This window comes from Littorina saxatilis, unplaced genomic scaffold, assembly GCF_037325665.1.
Source record: "Littorina saxatilis isolate snail1 unplaced genomic scaffold, US_GU_Lsax_2.0 scaffold_1292, whole genome shotgun sequence".
In the NCBI taxonomy this organism is placed as follows: Eukaryota; Metazoa; Mollusca; class Gastropoda; order Littorinimorpha; family Littorinidae; genus Littorina; species Littorina saxatilis.
The window spans coordinates 877-18433 of record NW_027127880.1 but is presented as its reverse complement, the minus strand read 5'-3'; the positions used below and the strand labels follow the sequence as shown (position 1 = coordinate 18433).

Below are 17557 nucleotides of genomic sequence, written 5' to 3'. Positions count from 1 at the left end.
GTCCATCAGTAGGCTACAAGTAGTGTATTTGTTGTTTTAGTGATAATGTGATAATGTATATAAACATCTAGGGCTGTTTTCAGTATTGTTGATAACATGTTCTGTTTGATTAAGGGTATTCAGCTGGTATTTCCTTGTTTTCACTACCTATTTTATTCATGTTTTTATTAATTAGTTAGTGGAAGAATATTTTGTAATGTATGTTTGATGGTGTATGCTTTTAATTAAGCGTTGTTGACTATGAGTGTAGATGTAAATGCTTGTATAACAGTGTGTTTTAATTTTAAATGTGTCAAGGGCAAAGAGCATAATTGTAAAGTTATGATGTTGCGCTATATAAATGCTCATTTATCATTATTATTATTATTATTATTACTCTCAAACCCGGTCAACAATTTATTTTTTATAGTATTTCTGACTGTGACATCACATACGGGCTTGGGCCCCTTTTTACGTAGCACAAACACCACTTCCTGAATTCCGAGAAACCAACTCAGCGCCATTTATGATTAGTTGGCTAGCCGGCTTACCCTCTTGTGTCAGTTTCCTTCCTTGGTTACTAGACTCGTGACCGGATGAAGGTAAGTAATAACAGATATGCCGCGAGACTCTATTGATTATCAGGTCAGTGCTGGGACAAACTATACATGTCAAGACTGGAGAAATGTAACATGAAACATCTTACGAACTGAAGCCTTTGAGGGACGGACGGTTTGTTGAGTCACCAGTATGGTAAGTACGCTGTCCCTTCAGCTTTGGTGTTTCGTCGAGTCAATGAGTGCGGATTGAAATATGGCGTTCTCTGTAGCTAGCTTTAAAGCGTATTCAACTGACTTGGTGTTTGTGAATTCCGGACTAAAGCTGTGAACGAGACCTTGTTACAATACCTGAATGATTTACAGCTCTGGTATTTCTGTGTACATGCATCTTCGCGCCCCTTTGTGTGAGTGTCACACCCCAGAGTCACATATTTTGTATCCGTGTCAGTGACGGCTGGCTGAAAATACTGTTCACAGTACAAAAACCAGGAAGACGGACATTTTGTGTGCCCAGATATGGTGACGACAGAGTGTCGTTGCCACTGAGTGTTCGGTGTGGTGACTAAAAATAAATTCACGTCACCATTCAAGATCGCTTATCGTTCTGATGGCGGTCGCGGGTTTGAATCTCATCAAGAGCATTTTTCATTTTTGTTTCACATTTTTCATTTTTTTCGGAACTCTTACTGATATATATATTTTTTGTGAAGAGTAAACATTACTTACTTAGGCCCTTTGCCCCCAGCGGAGCATAGGCCATTGACGACATTTCTCCATCGCACCCTGTTCTGGGCTGTTCTTTCCGCTTCTGCCCAGCTGTTGCCTTGCCTCTTCAGTTCTGCCTCTGTGTCCCGCCTCCAGCTGTTTCTCGGCCTCCGTCTCTTTCTTTCCCCTGCTGGTTCCAAGTGAGAGCCTGGCGGGTGATGCTGGATGTTGGTTTCCTGAGTGTGTGTCAAATCCAGCCCCATTTTCTCCTCAGAATCTGGCTGTTAACGGGCTCTTAATTGGCCCGCCCTTTGCCACAGCTATTCGTTGCAGATCTTGTCTGTCCAAAACATGACATATGTATATATTTTCTAATTCAGAATTTGACGAAGAATACGATGCAATTAATTTTGAATCTCTTTGCGAAACTTTGATTTTAATGAGAGCTTTAATGACGTAATATTTATGCTTCCAAGCTGAAATGCAATACCGAAGTCCGGCCTTCGTCGAAGACTGCTTGACCAAAATTTCAACAAAATTGGTAAGAAAATGAGAGCGTGACAGTGCCGCCTCAATCTCACAAAAGCCGGATATATAACATCATCAAAGACATTTATCAAAAAATGAAAAAAAACTGGTGGGAATATCATACTCAGGAACTCTCATGTAAAGTTTCATCATGAAGATCGGCCCGGTAGTTATCTCTGAATCGCTGTACACACACACACACACACACACACACACACACACACACACACACACACACCAGGGGCGGACGAGGGGGGGGGGCATAGGGGGCACGTGCCCCCCCCCCCGAAAAAAAAAAGAAAAAAAAAGAAGAAGAAAAAAAAAAAGGTTTTTCTATGCTGATTCTATGACCATTTCTAAGTTCAAATGGCACCAGATGGCCCCATTTTGCTTCTTTGGGCAAAATTTTTTTCCGGGGGGGGGGGGGGGGGGGGGGGGCATGTCCCCAGACCCCTCTAGCAAATTCGGGCGCTTCGCGCCCATCACATTCACTTTCGATTCAAAGTGCCCCCCCCCCTTACAAAGCAACTGATCCGCCCCTGCACACACACATACATACATACATACATACATACACCACGACCCTCATCTCGATTCCCCCTCTATGTTAAAACATTTAGTCAAAACTTGACTAAAAATTAATGTAAAAAGATAGGGGTTAAAATCAAAAGTCAACAAAATGCCACAGCGCTCTCTCAACTCTTGTTTAGTTTTTTAATTGCATAATAAAACCTAGAAAAACGGAAAAAAACTCCATATGATCAACAACAACCCAAAAATCATTGATACTATACATATAAGCAAGACACATAATGATTGGGTAACATTGTTATTGTTAAATCTCTTATGTTATCGCAGATTATTTTTCTATTGCAAGCACTGGTAATACCCGAAAAAGGTGTTGGTGGAAATGAATACTCTGTTTTACAGAATCATTTGGAAAAAAGATTTTCGTACACAAAGGCTTTTGAGTAGATTAAAAGAAAAGTAATGTGTCAATATTTTTGTGATGGGGGTTTAAACATTATTGATGTCAACGATATGCAGTCATCATTTTTATTGTCATGGGTAGCAAGACTGATGAACGAAAAGTAAGAAAGCTGGAGACAGATACCGTTATTTATATTTTGAAATTATTTGAAAACTGTTAAGTTAAGGACGTGGAGGTTAACAGTGAGTGTTTGCCTTTTGATGTTATTCAGCACAGGGTCGGATGTTTGCCTTTTGATGTTATTCAGCACAGGGTCGGATGTTTGCCTTTTGATGTTATTCAGCACAGGGTCGGATGTTTGCCTTTTGATGTTATTCAGCACAGGGTCGGATGTTTGCCTTTTGATGTTATTCAGCACAGGGTCGGATGTTTGCCTTTTGATGTTATTCAGCACAGGGTCGGATGTTTGCCTTTTGATGTTATTCAGCACAGGGTCGGATGTTTGCCTTTTGATGTTATTCAGCACAGGGTCGGATGCAAACCGACAATATTTCTTTTTTAATACAGGGCTATTTGTACAGCGAAAAAGCAGCTGCGAATGGTTACTTTTGTGTATTAAACGCTTTGAATAATTTGAGTAAGCCATGTCATTTTCTAAAATTATTTAAAGACAAACAGCTTGTGGACCCGGTAGTAGTTACAGTTTGGGAAACTAAATTGGATTTAATGACAACAGAAAAGAGGTTGAGGTTGTTACAATGGCAAACATTACATATTATTTATCCTACAAATGTTTTATTATATAAAGTTGGTATTGCAAAGAAAAAAATGGGTAATGATTGTAAGAAAGAAATTGATGTTATTGAATGTTTTGAGGGGAAAGCAAATTTAGCCCATTTGGAAATGTGTTGAAGATAAATTATATTGTAATGTGATATGAGTTTCAAAATTACGGTCAGGGAAGTTTGCTTTAGGGTGAATCAACATTTATATACGCCCATAGTTATTCGTAATTATGTAAATGGTTTGATTATTATAGCCAAAATGTGCATTGGTATAATTATATTGGTATGGGTCCCCTCTCGACAATTTACGTATTTTTGAGAGGGAATTGTAATATTGGAAAGTTAATTGAATTGTTAGTTTTGTAAATAATTATTATGAAATATGCATATTTAAAGTTATCATTTAGATTGACATTTTGTTTAAAAAGAATAAGACCTATAAAGAAGGATGCTCCCTGCCAAAAAAAGAATAACAAAAAAGAAAGGGTTGATGCAGCCTGCATGCAGCTGAGATAAACAAAATCAAGCGCGCAATCATCCGATTCTCTTGATATTTTGTAGCAAAGGCATACTTACACGTACCACTTTGCATACCACATTTCACGCCATTTTGACGTGCGTCTGATTAATAATCTGCTCAAAACAGCTATACTTTCGCACTCATTTGCACCCCCGACAATTATTAATCATCACACCAAATTACGTAGATTTAAAGAGCTTGCTTAATTCTCACTCCTCACAAAAAAAGTATCACGATGCTTTTAAAAGTGTCATACATATTTATACTGTCAAAATGGGACGGACGTGATTGCCTAGTGGATAAGACACCAGCCACCTTTGCAGAAGCTTATACCTTATACACACAGACACATACACTGACACAGACACACAAAGACACAGACACACAAAGACACAGACACACAAAGACACAGACACACGGCCAGATATGCTGCGATTGCTATTCCAACGATCACGTTTTACAGACGTGAGTCAAAATGATTGTACATCGGCTATATTTAGAACGCGTAGGTCCCTTTGTTGCTTAGATGTTGAATAATATAAGATGTTTGATGGGTTGTTGACAGACCATCTTTTTGGTCGGTCCGAGGGGGAGCATATCGTCTTTTGTTTCATATTTATTGACCAAGGGAATATGAAACAAAAGTCGATATGCCCCCCGAGGACCGACAAAACAGCTGGTCTGACAACAAACCACCAAACATCGTTTTTGTCATCATTTTGGTTGTGAGAAAATAAGTGCCAAATCAACACAGGGAGCCATGCTTTGAAACACGAGTTCCGTTTTGATGATACATGGTTTGGGGCCCCAGCACATTCTTGCAATCAAAGCTGGCGTGTGAAAGCAACTTTCTGTGTTTTGAGTTCATAAAATGTTGAGATAAATATGTCAGGTTTGACGATGCACAGTTCTGTAGGTTCCTCTCAGTATTCCACCCCCTCGGTTTTCAGTTGTAAATATTAAGCTTAGTGATCGAATGTGGAAGCTACGTTGGGTCAAAGGTCACAGAAGATTTGCGTCGTGCAGCGAAGGAAAGAATTGCGATCTTGTTTCCGACTCATTGCCTCTTTGTTTTTCATTAGACCTGTTATTCTGCTTGCTCGGCTTTGTTTGATGTTTGCATATCTTGTTGCTAAGCTCTTAGCTTGTATTATTATTTCTTATTTGCGCTTCGTTTATCGATACAACGTCTTGTGCACGGGTCAAAATTTGTGTGTCAGGGGTCAATTGGTTTGACTTGAACTTGACGTTCGTGTTTCTCCGTCCGAACGTCTGTGTATCGAAACACAGATACACGCACTCCATGACTTTGTAAGAAGACAAAACATATCGGTAGGTTTTATTTGTTTGTGATGAATTTATGACCTTTCATGAAGTAGTTTTGTTTTTTGTTTACTTTTGCCAGTTTGCCAGTTTGCCAGTTCGTTTTTGGAACTTTGCAAAGCAGTGTCGTGTCGTCTGTTTAGGTCTGGGGAAACGCCAATGAAAAGAGCCGAAGAATCCCCGATGTTTCTATTGGGTTTGCTTTTGATTATCCATGTATAACCTGCTTCCTGCAACTATTTGTTTGTTTGTTTGTTTGCTTAACGCCCAGCCGACCACGAAGGGCCATATCAGGGCGGTGCTGCTTTGACATTTAACGTGCGCCACACACAAGACAGAAGTCGCAGCACAGGCTTCATGTCTCACCCAGTCACATTATTCTGACACCGGACCAACCAGTCCTAGCACTAACCCCATAATGCCAGACGCCAGGCGGAGCAGCCACTAGATTGCCAATTTTAAAGTCTTAGGTATCGGCCGGGGTTCGAACCCACGACCTCCCGATCACGGGGCGGACGCCTTACCACTAGGCCAACCGTGCCGGTATCCCTCCTGCAACTATGGTAACCGGGGATTTATTGCATGGGGAACATGAGATTTATTTGAAAACTCGTGAAAATGATGACAAAAGATTTTATTACAACCACGTGCAGTACACAGGAATGTTGTTTGGCTTGAGTACATTTAATACATATTACATTCAAACACCACAACCAAACAGAATGCTCGCCGAAATGCGTACACACACTCACTCACACCCACGCACCCCCCCCCCCCACACACACACACACTCTACATTGTACCGCGTTCACACGGGTTCAATAAATGCTCTAATCCTGCCTGGAAATGCCGTCTTCAAGCTCCACAGTGTGTTCGATTGGTTTTTGCACAGTAGGTCCTTGAGGTAAATCCAAAGGGTTAAAATATGGAGGGCTTAAATCGGAAGTGTATGGCTAGCGCGCAATGTCAAATCTACATGTATGATGGTGAGTCGATTCCAGTAAATGTGACACATTTTGAAACAGTATAATAGTCAGACCATTTAACATATTATTATTATTATTATTATTATTATTATTATTATTATTATTATTAAGGAGACTTCTATAGCGCATAACTAAAAGCACTATGAGCTTTACAATATCACTAAGTATAAGCACACGCAAACATACTCTGATTAAATAGAACTTAGCTTAGCAAGACATACTAAGAACACTAAACATTTGAGTTCATACAAAAACAAAAAAATAAATTAAATACTGGACAAGCGATTCAAATAAGCTTAAGGCCTATACACTTTTAACTCTGTGAACTGTTCACCAAATTTTGCTTGCTGATATATACCAAATATGAAGTAATTTGCCTAACAGCTGTTAAAGTAATTAGCATTTGTTGGGCGTCAGAACAGAATGTTATCCAAACCGAAAACGAGCACTGGAAACCCTATGAGTTACTTTGAATCGTTAGTGACGTGTTTGCAGTGACCTCAGTTAAGGAGCAAGAATGAGGAGCCATGGCCGGGAGTGGACAGCAGGAGACGTTCCTTCCGGCCGTGAGAGACTGTCAGTGGCATAGAGTGAGACAGTTGGTGCAGCAGGGGTCCAGCCTGGAGCAGAGAGACGTGGCTGTCAGTCAGGCTGTCTCACACAGCCAGTGGGGGCTCGTCGCACAGCTCGTGCAGCTCGGGATCAGTCAGCAGTGCAGAGACCTGGCTGTACACAAAGCCGCAAGGTAAGACACCACGCTTTCCTGTGTCTGTCTGTGTGTTCTGACACCTGGCACAAAGCGGCAAGGTAAGACACCATGCTTTCCTGTGTCTGTCTGTCTGTGTGTTCTGACACCTGGCACAAAGCGGCAAGGTAAGACACCACGCTTTCCTGTGTCTGTCTGTGTGTGTGTTCTGACACCTGGCACAAAGCGGCAAGGTAAGACACCACGCTTTCCTGTGTCTGTCTGTATGGTTTGACACCTGGCACAAAGCGGCAAGGTAAGACACCATGCTTTCCTGTGTCTGTCTGTCTGTGTGTTCTGACACCTGGCACAAAGCGGCAAGGTAAGACACCACGCTTTCCTGTGTCTGTCTGTATGGTTTGACACCTGGCACAAAGCGGCAAGGTAAGACACCACGCTTTCCTGTGTCTGTCTGTCTGTGTGTTCTGACACCTGGCACAAAGCGGCAAGGTAAGACACCACGCTTTCCTGTGTCTGTCTGTCTGTCTGTATGTTTTGACACCTGGCACAAAGCGGCAAGGTAAGACACAATGCTTTCCTGTGTCTGTCTGTGTGTTCTGACACCTGGCTGTACACAAAGCGGCAAGGTAAGACACCATGCTTTCCTGTGTCTGTCTGTGTGTTCTGACACCTGGCACAAAGCGGCAAGGTAAGACACCATGCTTTCCTGTGTCTGTCTGTCTGTGTGTTCTGACACCTGGCACAAAGCGGCAAGGTAAGACACCATGCTTGCCTGTGTCTGTCTGTGTGTTCTGACACCTGGCACAAAGCGGCAAGGTAAGACACCATGCTTGCCTGTGTCTGTCTGTCTGTGTGTTCTGACACCTGGCACAAAGCGGCAAGGTAAGACACCATGCTTGCCTGTGTCTGTCTGTCTGTGTGTTCTGACACCTGGCACAAAGCGGCAAGGTAAGACACCATGCTTTCCTGTGTCTGTCTGTCTGTGTGTTCTGACACCTGGCTGTACACAAAGCGGCGAGGTAAGACACCATATTTTTCTGTGCCTCTGTGTGTTCTGATCACAGTATTGTCTTTCTCTTTCACTACCTGTGTGATCCTTCTATTCACTTCAACCTACTGTAAAATGACAAATATGTACACCAGAAAACACTAGGGTTGTAAATTAAACTGCTTTGCATCTTACGGTCTGTGTGCTAGTGCATTGACCAGTAGGAATGGCACATAGACCAGTACAAAGGGAATTCACTCTGAAGTCGTGACTGTTAAATCCAATGATAAACAAGTATTCTTATTTTGTGTGTGTGTGTGTGTGTGTGTGTGTGTGTGTGTGTGTTTGTGTGTGTGTGTGTGTGTGTGTACTTAAGCATATATATAGATACAGTTCAGAGTCTCCTGTGGTCAGTATCTTTGTACACAGTTTTATCTACCCTATATATGTATTTTTGCTTCCTCTTTCCAGACGTTTCGACTTTGAGGCGAAAATAATCCCTATTCATCAAAGTAGAACTCTGATTTGCAGATACTGCCTGTGGGACACTGTTGACGAACTCGTTGCCGCTGGCGTTAGCAATGAGAAGAGAGACTTTCTCCTCCAGCGAGGTCTGCGGCATCGACAATGGGCCCTGGTGTCTCTCCTGCTGTCACTGGGGGTGGGCCAGGAACCACGGGGCCTGGTGGTGACAGCAGCCTTGGAACACGGCCAGTGGGGGTTGGTGCTGGATGCTCTACGTCTTGGTGTGAGCCAGGAACTACGGGGCGTGGTGGTGACAACGGCCTTGGAACACGGACAGTGGGAGCTAGTGCTTGACACAATACGTCTCGGTGTGAGCCAGGATCTACGTGACCTGGTGCTTACAAAAGCCTTGGAACACGGACAGTGGGGCTTGGTGCTGGAAGCTCTCCGTCTCGGTGTGAAGCAGGAACAGGTCACCAAGGTCTTTCAGGAGGTCGTCAGTCAGAAAAGGTGGGAGTATGTTCCAAGTTTGGTGAAACTTTGCAGCAACAATGACCACACAGACTTTGTTCTGCGGGAAGCAATCAGATCGTGTCAGTGGGAGTGTGTGCGGGAACTGATCAAGACTGGTCTGACGCCGGCACAGCAGGGCCTGGTCTGCAGGGAGGCCTTGGAATGGGCGCACTTTGACTGTGCTGTAGAACTTCTTCGTCAAGGATGTGAACCGGACTGCGCAGAGCGCATTGTTCTGGAAGCCTTCAGGTTAAACCGATGCCAGGATCTTATATTACTTCTAACTGAGCATGACATTGGACCGAGAATGCGTGAAGTGATACTCGGGACTGCCAAAAGTTACGAACGATGGGATGAGTACTTAATGATTCTGAAAGGAATTGGAGCCAAAGAGCAGGAGATGGTGTACTTGGTCACAACGGCTTTACACACCATTAATGTTCTCGTCATACTTCGACTCTTGTCCCTCTTTGGGTTTGCACGCAGAGTTTTCAAACAGGTTCTACTCACAACACAGTTTTCTGAGCATGACATTATCATTCTGCAGACAGTATTGGTGGACGATCACCCAGACCTGGTTTTCTACATGTTCATTTCTCAGGAATTGTGGAATTGTGTATTGAGCATGTTTCAAGACAGTCGCGTCAGTGTCATTCAACGCCGTTTTGCTCTCAGGCACGCCATTCGTAAACGTGCTTGGAAAGTTGTAAGGAAAATGGCCAAAAGTCGTGCCATGTGTCGTCGGGGCCGTCGCTATGCGTTTCTGCAGGCTGCTAGACTTGGCAAGTGGCGGTTGGCTCTGAAGGTGAGCACGTTCTTTAAGGTATCTGAACGTGACAAGTTGTTTGCCTTGAGGATGTGGTTGCAATACGGCTTTTGGGACTGTTTAACAGGTGTTTACAATGAATGGTGTGAATTCGACAGATATTGGTCGAGTTGGCAATGGCAAGATACAATCTCGCTGTTGCACGTTGTTGTCGAAGAATCAATAATAGCTGACAAAATCGAACTATTCAAGGATGCAATCTCACGAATGGATGTTGATGACATTAACAGTGGGCTGGTAATTCAAACAGCAATGAAATATCTTAACTGCAATTTTATTTTTGAATTATGTCGTACCAACAATGATCCAGACGATGTCAAAACTGCACTGACGTTTGCAGCGAAACATAGGAAATGGAATGCTATTGCTGATTTTTTGAAGGCTCCCCACGACTACCTTGACGTGAGTTGTGAAAGTCTAGATGGTGAGTTTTACTCGGATGTGCTTCTGTTGTGCTTGCGAGCTATTTTGCCGGAGAAAAACGTTTGGCCATTGGTTATTCCTGCATTGGATGCATTTTGTGGCATCCTCGACAAATATGATGCACTTGGCTGGGAACATGAAGAGAGTGATGCAGACACTACCATGAATATTGAAAGACTGACTGAATGGTGCATGAGCGCATCATATAAAAACATTTGCTTGGTCTTGTTCACCATCCACGCCTCTGAGGATAGATTTATGGAAGTGGTTGACCAAGTGGGAAGCTCAGTAGAGTCTGAGGTTATCAGTTTCTGTTTTGTACTGGCTGTCGCAAAAGGTGCCTGGGAATCGGCAGCCTCATGTCTCCAGTTCATGCCAGTTGAAGATGCCAGAATCATTGTTCGTGATTTACAGGACGGAGCTGAATACAGCAACCTCATAGGAAAGTGCAGGCAGAGAGGGCAACAGACTTGGGCCATATATATCGCAGTTTTTACAGAAGACTGGGACAACGTGACGACAGACATAGAGTGCTGCCAGGAAGTCGGTGTGGTGGACTATGTCGTTACACATGCTTCGGTTCATGGGCAGTGGAATATCGTACAGAACCAGCTGCACAAGTGTTCTCCAGACACAAATATTCAGTGTAAAATACTCAGGCTTGCTGTGCAGGCAGGACAATCAGAAATATGCACGGCTTTAATTTCGAAAGTCGATATTGTACAAGAAGGTGTTTCTATACAATCACTTCTGTACAAGGCTGTATCAAGTTCAGGAGACAGAGAAGAGATGGTTAAGTTGTGCATTGAATTTGGGTTTTCAACACACATTAAGACATGCACCTGCACGTCAGCACACGGGTGTTCTGTGTGCTGGGATTGTCCAATGAAAACTGCCCTGTCCAACGGACAAATGCCGCTTGTCAAGCTCCTGCACAAAGCAGGGGCCTGCTCCAACAGACAGCTCTTCCGTTGCAAAGAGAATGCTGACCTCAGGAATCGCCTTCAAGGTCAAGGTCGCCATGACATTGTGGAGTACCTGGACCACGCAGCAGCCACCCCGCGTGCCCTGCAGGACTTGTGTCGTCTGCAAGTGTCGCACCTCATTGGGTGTCGTCCTGGACGCGTGGAGAGAGTTATGTCCCTTGACATGCCTTGGCCCGCCAAAGATCTTATCAACTTCGAGGACGTGTTGTTTTGAAGACTTCGAGGGGTTGTATCAATTCCATGCAAACGTTGTGAACTCTCACGAAAGAGTCTTTTTAATACCCCTGACTCGCCTAGAGCGCATAATTATCTGCCAGTAGGGGGTGAACTTGACGCCACGATAGTTAACCTTCCCCGGATCACGCTTTGGACTACACAGTCCGGATAATGTGGGTCGTGTACGATCCATACTTTCAAAAGAAGGATTCAACGTAAAAAGTATGGGTCGTACACGATCAACGCCATCCGAATAGGAATACACGTTTTGCCGCCTCTTTGCAGAGTATGGGTCGTACACGACCCACGCCATCCGAATAAGGATAAACAGTGTAAATTTCCTTACGTAATTCCATATTGGTCGTTCACGACCCACATCATCCGGACTGTGTAGTTCAAATTACATCATCGTTTATTTATTTGTTCACAAAGATAATCTTTCAAAAATTGGGCAATAGGATGGTCGTATGGTGATTGGAGATTGCATGAAATCTCAATTAAAAACTCCGAATAGTTTCAGAGCAAAAGACGATTTTGTGTGGCTCTGGGTCGTCCGCGAAGCACGGTGAAGGTTAAGGGACTGAGTACAAGTTACACTTGAAAATTAACGTTGTCACACCTCCCATGCCTTGCCTTGTAGTGTTTTCAGCAAGTCGTTTCTTGTCGTCATTTTGAACACTTTGTTGTTGTGAATAGGACCGTCATGTCAATATTAGTGAGTACAAAAACTCAACCATTATTAAAAAGTATAATTTCCTTTGTTAGTTTTGTTTCAATCTTTCCCTCTGTTTTTAATTTTGGTCTGCTTTTATTTTCGTTGTTTGACTTTTCTCCATTGGTCCCGAAGAAGCCTTCAAAAGCAAATATTGGACAGTTGCGTTGTCTTTGTCATGCTCAGTATGGATGTCTGTGTGTGTATTTTATCTCTGAAAAGTATATGATTTTACCACTCCCCCAAACTCTGGTGCCATTTTGCTGACTAGGCCATGATGGTGTCTGTGTTATGCTACAGAATACAGAATCTTTAATTGCCCAAGGTTGGGAATTTGTTGTGACATTGCGGTTAAGAAACATTCAATCCATCCACATACACCAATACACGCATCATTTATACAAACTGATCAACAACATCAATACACGCATCATTTATACAAACTGATCAACAACATCAATTTGAAAACAACACTGGGCAGCTTTTAAAAATACATTGACTGGAACCAGCAGCACTCAAATTTTCCTTACCTCAAGTCACACACACATACACACACACACACACACACACACACACACACAAACACGCGCGCGCGCGCGCACATACACACATACGCCCACACGCACTACGTGTTATTGTTTGACTCACTAAAGCCGCCGAGAGAAATATGACTGGTCCACAACGATTGAAAATCCTGAGAGTTATTTCCGGTAGACGTCTGTTCGGAATGGAAGAGCACAAGATAACAAGTCGCGTAAGGCGAAATTACTACATTTAGTCAAGCTGTGGAACTCACAGAATGAAACTGAACGTAGTCCGCCGCTAGTGCAAAAGGCAGTGAAAGTGACGAGCCTGTTTGGCGCGGTAGCGGTTGCGCTGTGCTTCGAGCACGCTTTACTGTACCTCTCTTCGTTTTAACTTTCTGAGCGTGTTTTTAATCCAAACATATTAGATCTATATGTTTTTGGAATCGGGAACCGACAAGGAATAAGATGAAATTGTTTTTAAATCGATTTCGAAAATTTAATTTTGATCATAATTTTTATATTTTTAATTTTCAGAGATTTTTTTTAATCCACATATAACATATTTATATGTTTTTGGAATGAGAACATGATAAAGAATAAGATGAACGTAAATTTGGATCGTTTTATAAAAAAATGTTTTTTTTACAATTTTCAGATTTTTAATGACCAAAGTCATAAATTAATTTTTAAGCCACCAAGCTGAAATGCAATACCGAAGTCCGGCCTTTGTCGAAGATTGCTTGGCCAAAATGTCAATCAATTTGATTGAAAAATGAGGGTGTGACAGTGCCGCCTCAACTTTTACAAAAAGCCGGATATGACGTCATCAAAGACATTTATCGAAAAAAAACGTCCGGGGATATCATTCCCAGGAACTCTCATGTAAAATTTCATAAAGATTGGTCCAGTAGCTTAGTCTGAATCGCTCTACACACACACAGACACACACATACACCACACCCTCGTCTCGATTCCCCCCTCTACGTTAAAACATTTAGTCAAAACTTGACTAAATGTAACAAGTCGCGTAAGGCGAAAATACAATATTTAGTCAAGTAGCTGTCGAAGTCACAGAATGAAACTGAACGCAACGCAACGCAGCAAGACCGTATACTCGTAGCATCGTCACTCCACCGCCCGTGGCAAAGGCAGTGCCCGTGGAATTGACAAGAAGAGCGGGGTATTCGTTGCGCTAAGAAGGATAGCACGCTTTTCTGTACCTCTCTTCGTTTTAACTTTCTGAGCGTGTTTTTAATCCAAACATATCATATCTATATATTTTTGGAATCAGGAACCGACAAGGAATAAGATGAAAGTGTTTTTGAATTGATTTCGAAAAAAAAAATTTGATAATAATTTTTATATATTTAATTTTCAGAGCTTGTTTTTAATCCGAATATAACATATTTATATGTTTTTGGAATCAGCAAATGATGGAGAATAAGATAAACGTAAATTTGGATCGTTTTATAAATTTTTATTTTTTTTTACAATTTTCAGATTTTTAATGACCAAAGTCATTAATTAATTTTTAAGCCACCAAGCTGAAATGCAATACCGAACCCCGGTCTTCGTCGAAGATTACTTGACCAAAATTTCAACCAATTTGGTTGAAAAATGAGGGCGTGACAGTGCCGCCTCAACTTTCACGAAAAGCCGGATATGACGTCATCAAAGACATTTATCCAAAAAATGAAAAAAACGTTCGGGGATTTCATACCCAGGAACTCTCATGTCAAATTTCATAAAGATCGGTCCAGTAGTTTAGTCTGAATCGCTCTACACACACACACACACACACGCACAGACAGAGAGACAGACAGACAGACACACATACACCATACCCTCGTTTCGATTCCCCCTCGATGTTAAAATATTTAGTCAAAACTTGACTAAATATAAAAATGATACTTTGTGTGTGTGTCATACGCAAAAGAACTTTGGCTCAACAGTTATTTGTGCATTTACTTATGAGATTGACAGTATGTTTTGTGTTAGCATGAGACATTGAAAACGAATTAATTTTTATATCTTTGTCTGGTTTTTTTTGGCATAATTGAATAGCAATAAATAGGAATTTTTCTTTACTGGTCGACTTGGATTTGACATTGTTACAGTTAGAAGAGTGTGCGTTTCTAAGTGTGTCTGTGTGTGTGTCTGTGTGTGTGTCTGTGTGTGTGTCTGTGTGTGAGAGAGAGAAGGAGAGAGAAGGATATATACAGTTTTAGCGCATCGCCATTAGCCAATCAACTGGTTCACATCAGTCATGTGACACCAGTACTTACTGACAATTATTATTATTATTACTCTCAAACCCGGTCAACAATTTATTTTTTTTATAGTATTTCTGACTGTGACATCACATGCGGGCTTGGGCCCCTTTTTACGTAGCACAAACACCACTTCCTGAATTCCGAGAAACCAACTCAGCGCCATTTATGATTAGTTGGCTAGCCGGCCTACCCTCTTGTGTCAGTTTCCTTCCTTGGTTACTAGACTCGCGACCGATGAAGGTAAGTAATAACCACAGGAGCTTGCAGTAATAACCAGGGCCGGACCAAATGAGTTGTAAGGGGGGGGTTCCTCCTTTTTTTTTTGGGGGGGGGGGGGGGGGGGGGGGCAAATCAGCGAAGTGGCGAAGCCACAAGCGCGCGCCTGCAAAGCAGGCGCGCGAACTAAAAACGGTTAAAATCTGTGCAATCTGGTGCATTCTGGGCCTTGTTTTGAGGGGGGGGGGGGGGTACCTTTTTCTCATCGGATTTCACATTGAATAAAATTTGTTAGAGACACACACAAAATTTATTTAAAAAAAACCCAACACACACTCAAAGCAAGGTACATGCTTTTTCCAGGGGTGGGGTTCCGGAACCCCTGGAACCCCCCCCCCTGGGTCCGGCCCTGATAACAGATATGGAGAGTCTATTGATCATCAGGTCAGTGCGGTGACAAACTATACATGTCAAGACTGGAGAAATGTAACATGAAACATCTTACGAACTGAAGCCTTTGCTGAGGGACGGACGATTTGTTGAGTCACCAGTAGGCCTATATAGCGTCGCTGGCCTTCGAAGACCTCGTATCTTCAAAATCATAGTTCTGAGATAATGACAAAAGAGTGTTTTAAAAATTCAAATTTCTCTTCACCAGATCAAAACGTGTAGATACGAGGTTTTCACTTTTTTGTTTTGAATTTAAGGAACAATTACGAGGATTTTCAACAGACTCGCAGGGATTCAAACAGACAATACGAGGTTTTCCCGCCAATGTCTCAACACCCAACGGCAACGCAATACGAGGTTTTTAAAATCAGGGGAAAAAGACCTTTGCGAAATAGATAGAGTTACAAGCTTTTCACAGATGATAGGAAAAAAATCAAGGGACGGAACCATGCAAAAATCCGAAAATCGGGAAAATGTAAGTTACGAGGTCTTCGAAGGCCAGTGACGATAGTAAGTACGCTGTCCCTACAGATTTGGCGTTTTGTCGAGTCAATGAGTGCGGATTGAAATATGGCGTTCTCTTTCTGTAGCTAGCCGGCTTTTGAAGTGTATTCAACATACTCGCTGCTCTGTGGTGTTTGTGAATTCCGGACGAAAGCCGTGAACGAGACCTTGTTACAAATTATACAATACACGTATGATTTACAGCTCTGGTATTTCTGTGTACAGTGTACCTTCGCGTCCCTTTCTCGTTGTGTCACACCCCAGAGTCACATACAGTATTTTGTATCCGTGTCAGTGACGGCCGGCTGAAAACATCTGTTCACTGTACAAAAACCAGGAAGACGGACATTTTGTGCGCCCAGATAATGGCGACGACAGAGTGTGGTTGCCACTGACAGTGAAACATAAACGTCGCTGCCACACAAACAATCATTGTTCGGTGTGGTGACTAAAAATAAATTCACGTCACCATTCAAGATCGCTTATCGTTCTGATGGCGGTCGCGGGTTTGAATCTCATCCCAAGCAAGAGCATTTTTCATTTTTGTTTCACATTTTTCATTTTTTCTGAACTCTTACTTATATTTGATTTATTATTCTTCATTCCGAAGACTTTTGAGTGATGTATTAAATCAAGTAAATCAAAGGGTTGCATAATTACCGAGCACTCACTGTGAACGATTGCCTAGAATTACCCATTCTATTTTAAGTAGCATCGGCGATTGTATCACCACGTGCCGTTAACTACTTCTAATTAATATACTTCTGACCAATCATCTGATCTGGAGGATGTTAGAACAAGTCGCGTAAGGCGAAATTACTACATTTAGTCAAGTTGTCGAACTCACAGAATGAAACTGAACGCACTCCCATTTTTCACCAAGACGAAGACAGGTTCGTCAATTCCCGCGAGAAGGAAACCGCTCACTTTTTACATGCAAAACGAAATGAAATTGACAAGCCAGATCAGCGCGGTAGCGTATTGCGCTAAGCAGGAAAGCGCGCTTTTCTGTATTCTTTTTAACTTTCTGAGCTTCTTTTGAACACAACACATCATATAGATAATTATGTTTTTGGAATCAGGTAATCATAAAGGATAAGATGAAATCATTTTTGGATTGATTTCGTAACTTTTAATCATAGCACTAATTAACCTATTTTTGTTCATTGTGATCACATTTTAAGAGTAAACATGACATACGTATGTATTCATTTTCTAATTTAGAATTTGAAGAAGAATATGATGCAATTAATTTTAAATCTCTTTGCGAAACTTTGATTTTAATGACAACTTTAATTAGCAAACTCATCAAATAATATTTAAGCTTCCAATCTGAAATGCAATACCAAAGTCCGGCCTTCGTCGAAGACTGCTTGACCCAAATTTCAACAAAATTGGTTAGAAAATGAGAGTGTGACAGTGCCGCTTCAACTCT

General features: G+C 42.1%; 1 protein-coding gene across 2 annotated transcripts; it reads left to right on the top strand.

The window, feature by feature from the left end:
* Positions 1–488: 488 nt before the first annotated feature.
* LOC138956230 (uncharacterized) lies at positions 489–14782 on the top strand. Of its 2 annotated transcripts, none has more exons than XM_070327641.1 (3): positions 489–732; positions 6813–7062; positions 8543–14782. In XM_070327641.1, the coding sequence occupies exons 2-3, from the start codon at positions 6845–6847 to the stop codon at positions 11436–11438; spliced, it is 3114 nt and encodes a 1037-aa protein (XP_070183742.1). In that variant the 5' UTR covers positions 489–732; positions 6813–6844; the 3' UTR covers positions 11439–14782. The 2 variants fall into 2 exon arrangements, with proteins under 2 accessions (XP_070183742.1, XP_070183743.1); XM_070327642.1 differs by having other exon boundaries at positions 493–581.
* The last annotated feature ends 2775 nt before the right edge of the window (positions 14783–17557 follow it).

Excerpts from the sequence above, each read along its gene's own strand:
- LOC138956230 (XM_070327641.1), top strand. The coding sequence starts at position 6,845 with ATGGCCGGGAGTGGACAGCAGGAGACGTTCCTTCCGGCCGTGAGAGAC. Across the intron at positions 7,063-8,542 it reads GCTGTACACAAAGCCGCAAG|ATACTGCCTGTGGGACACTG; the intron begins GTAAGACACCAC and ends TCTGATTTGCAG.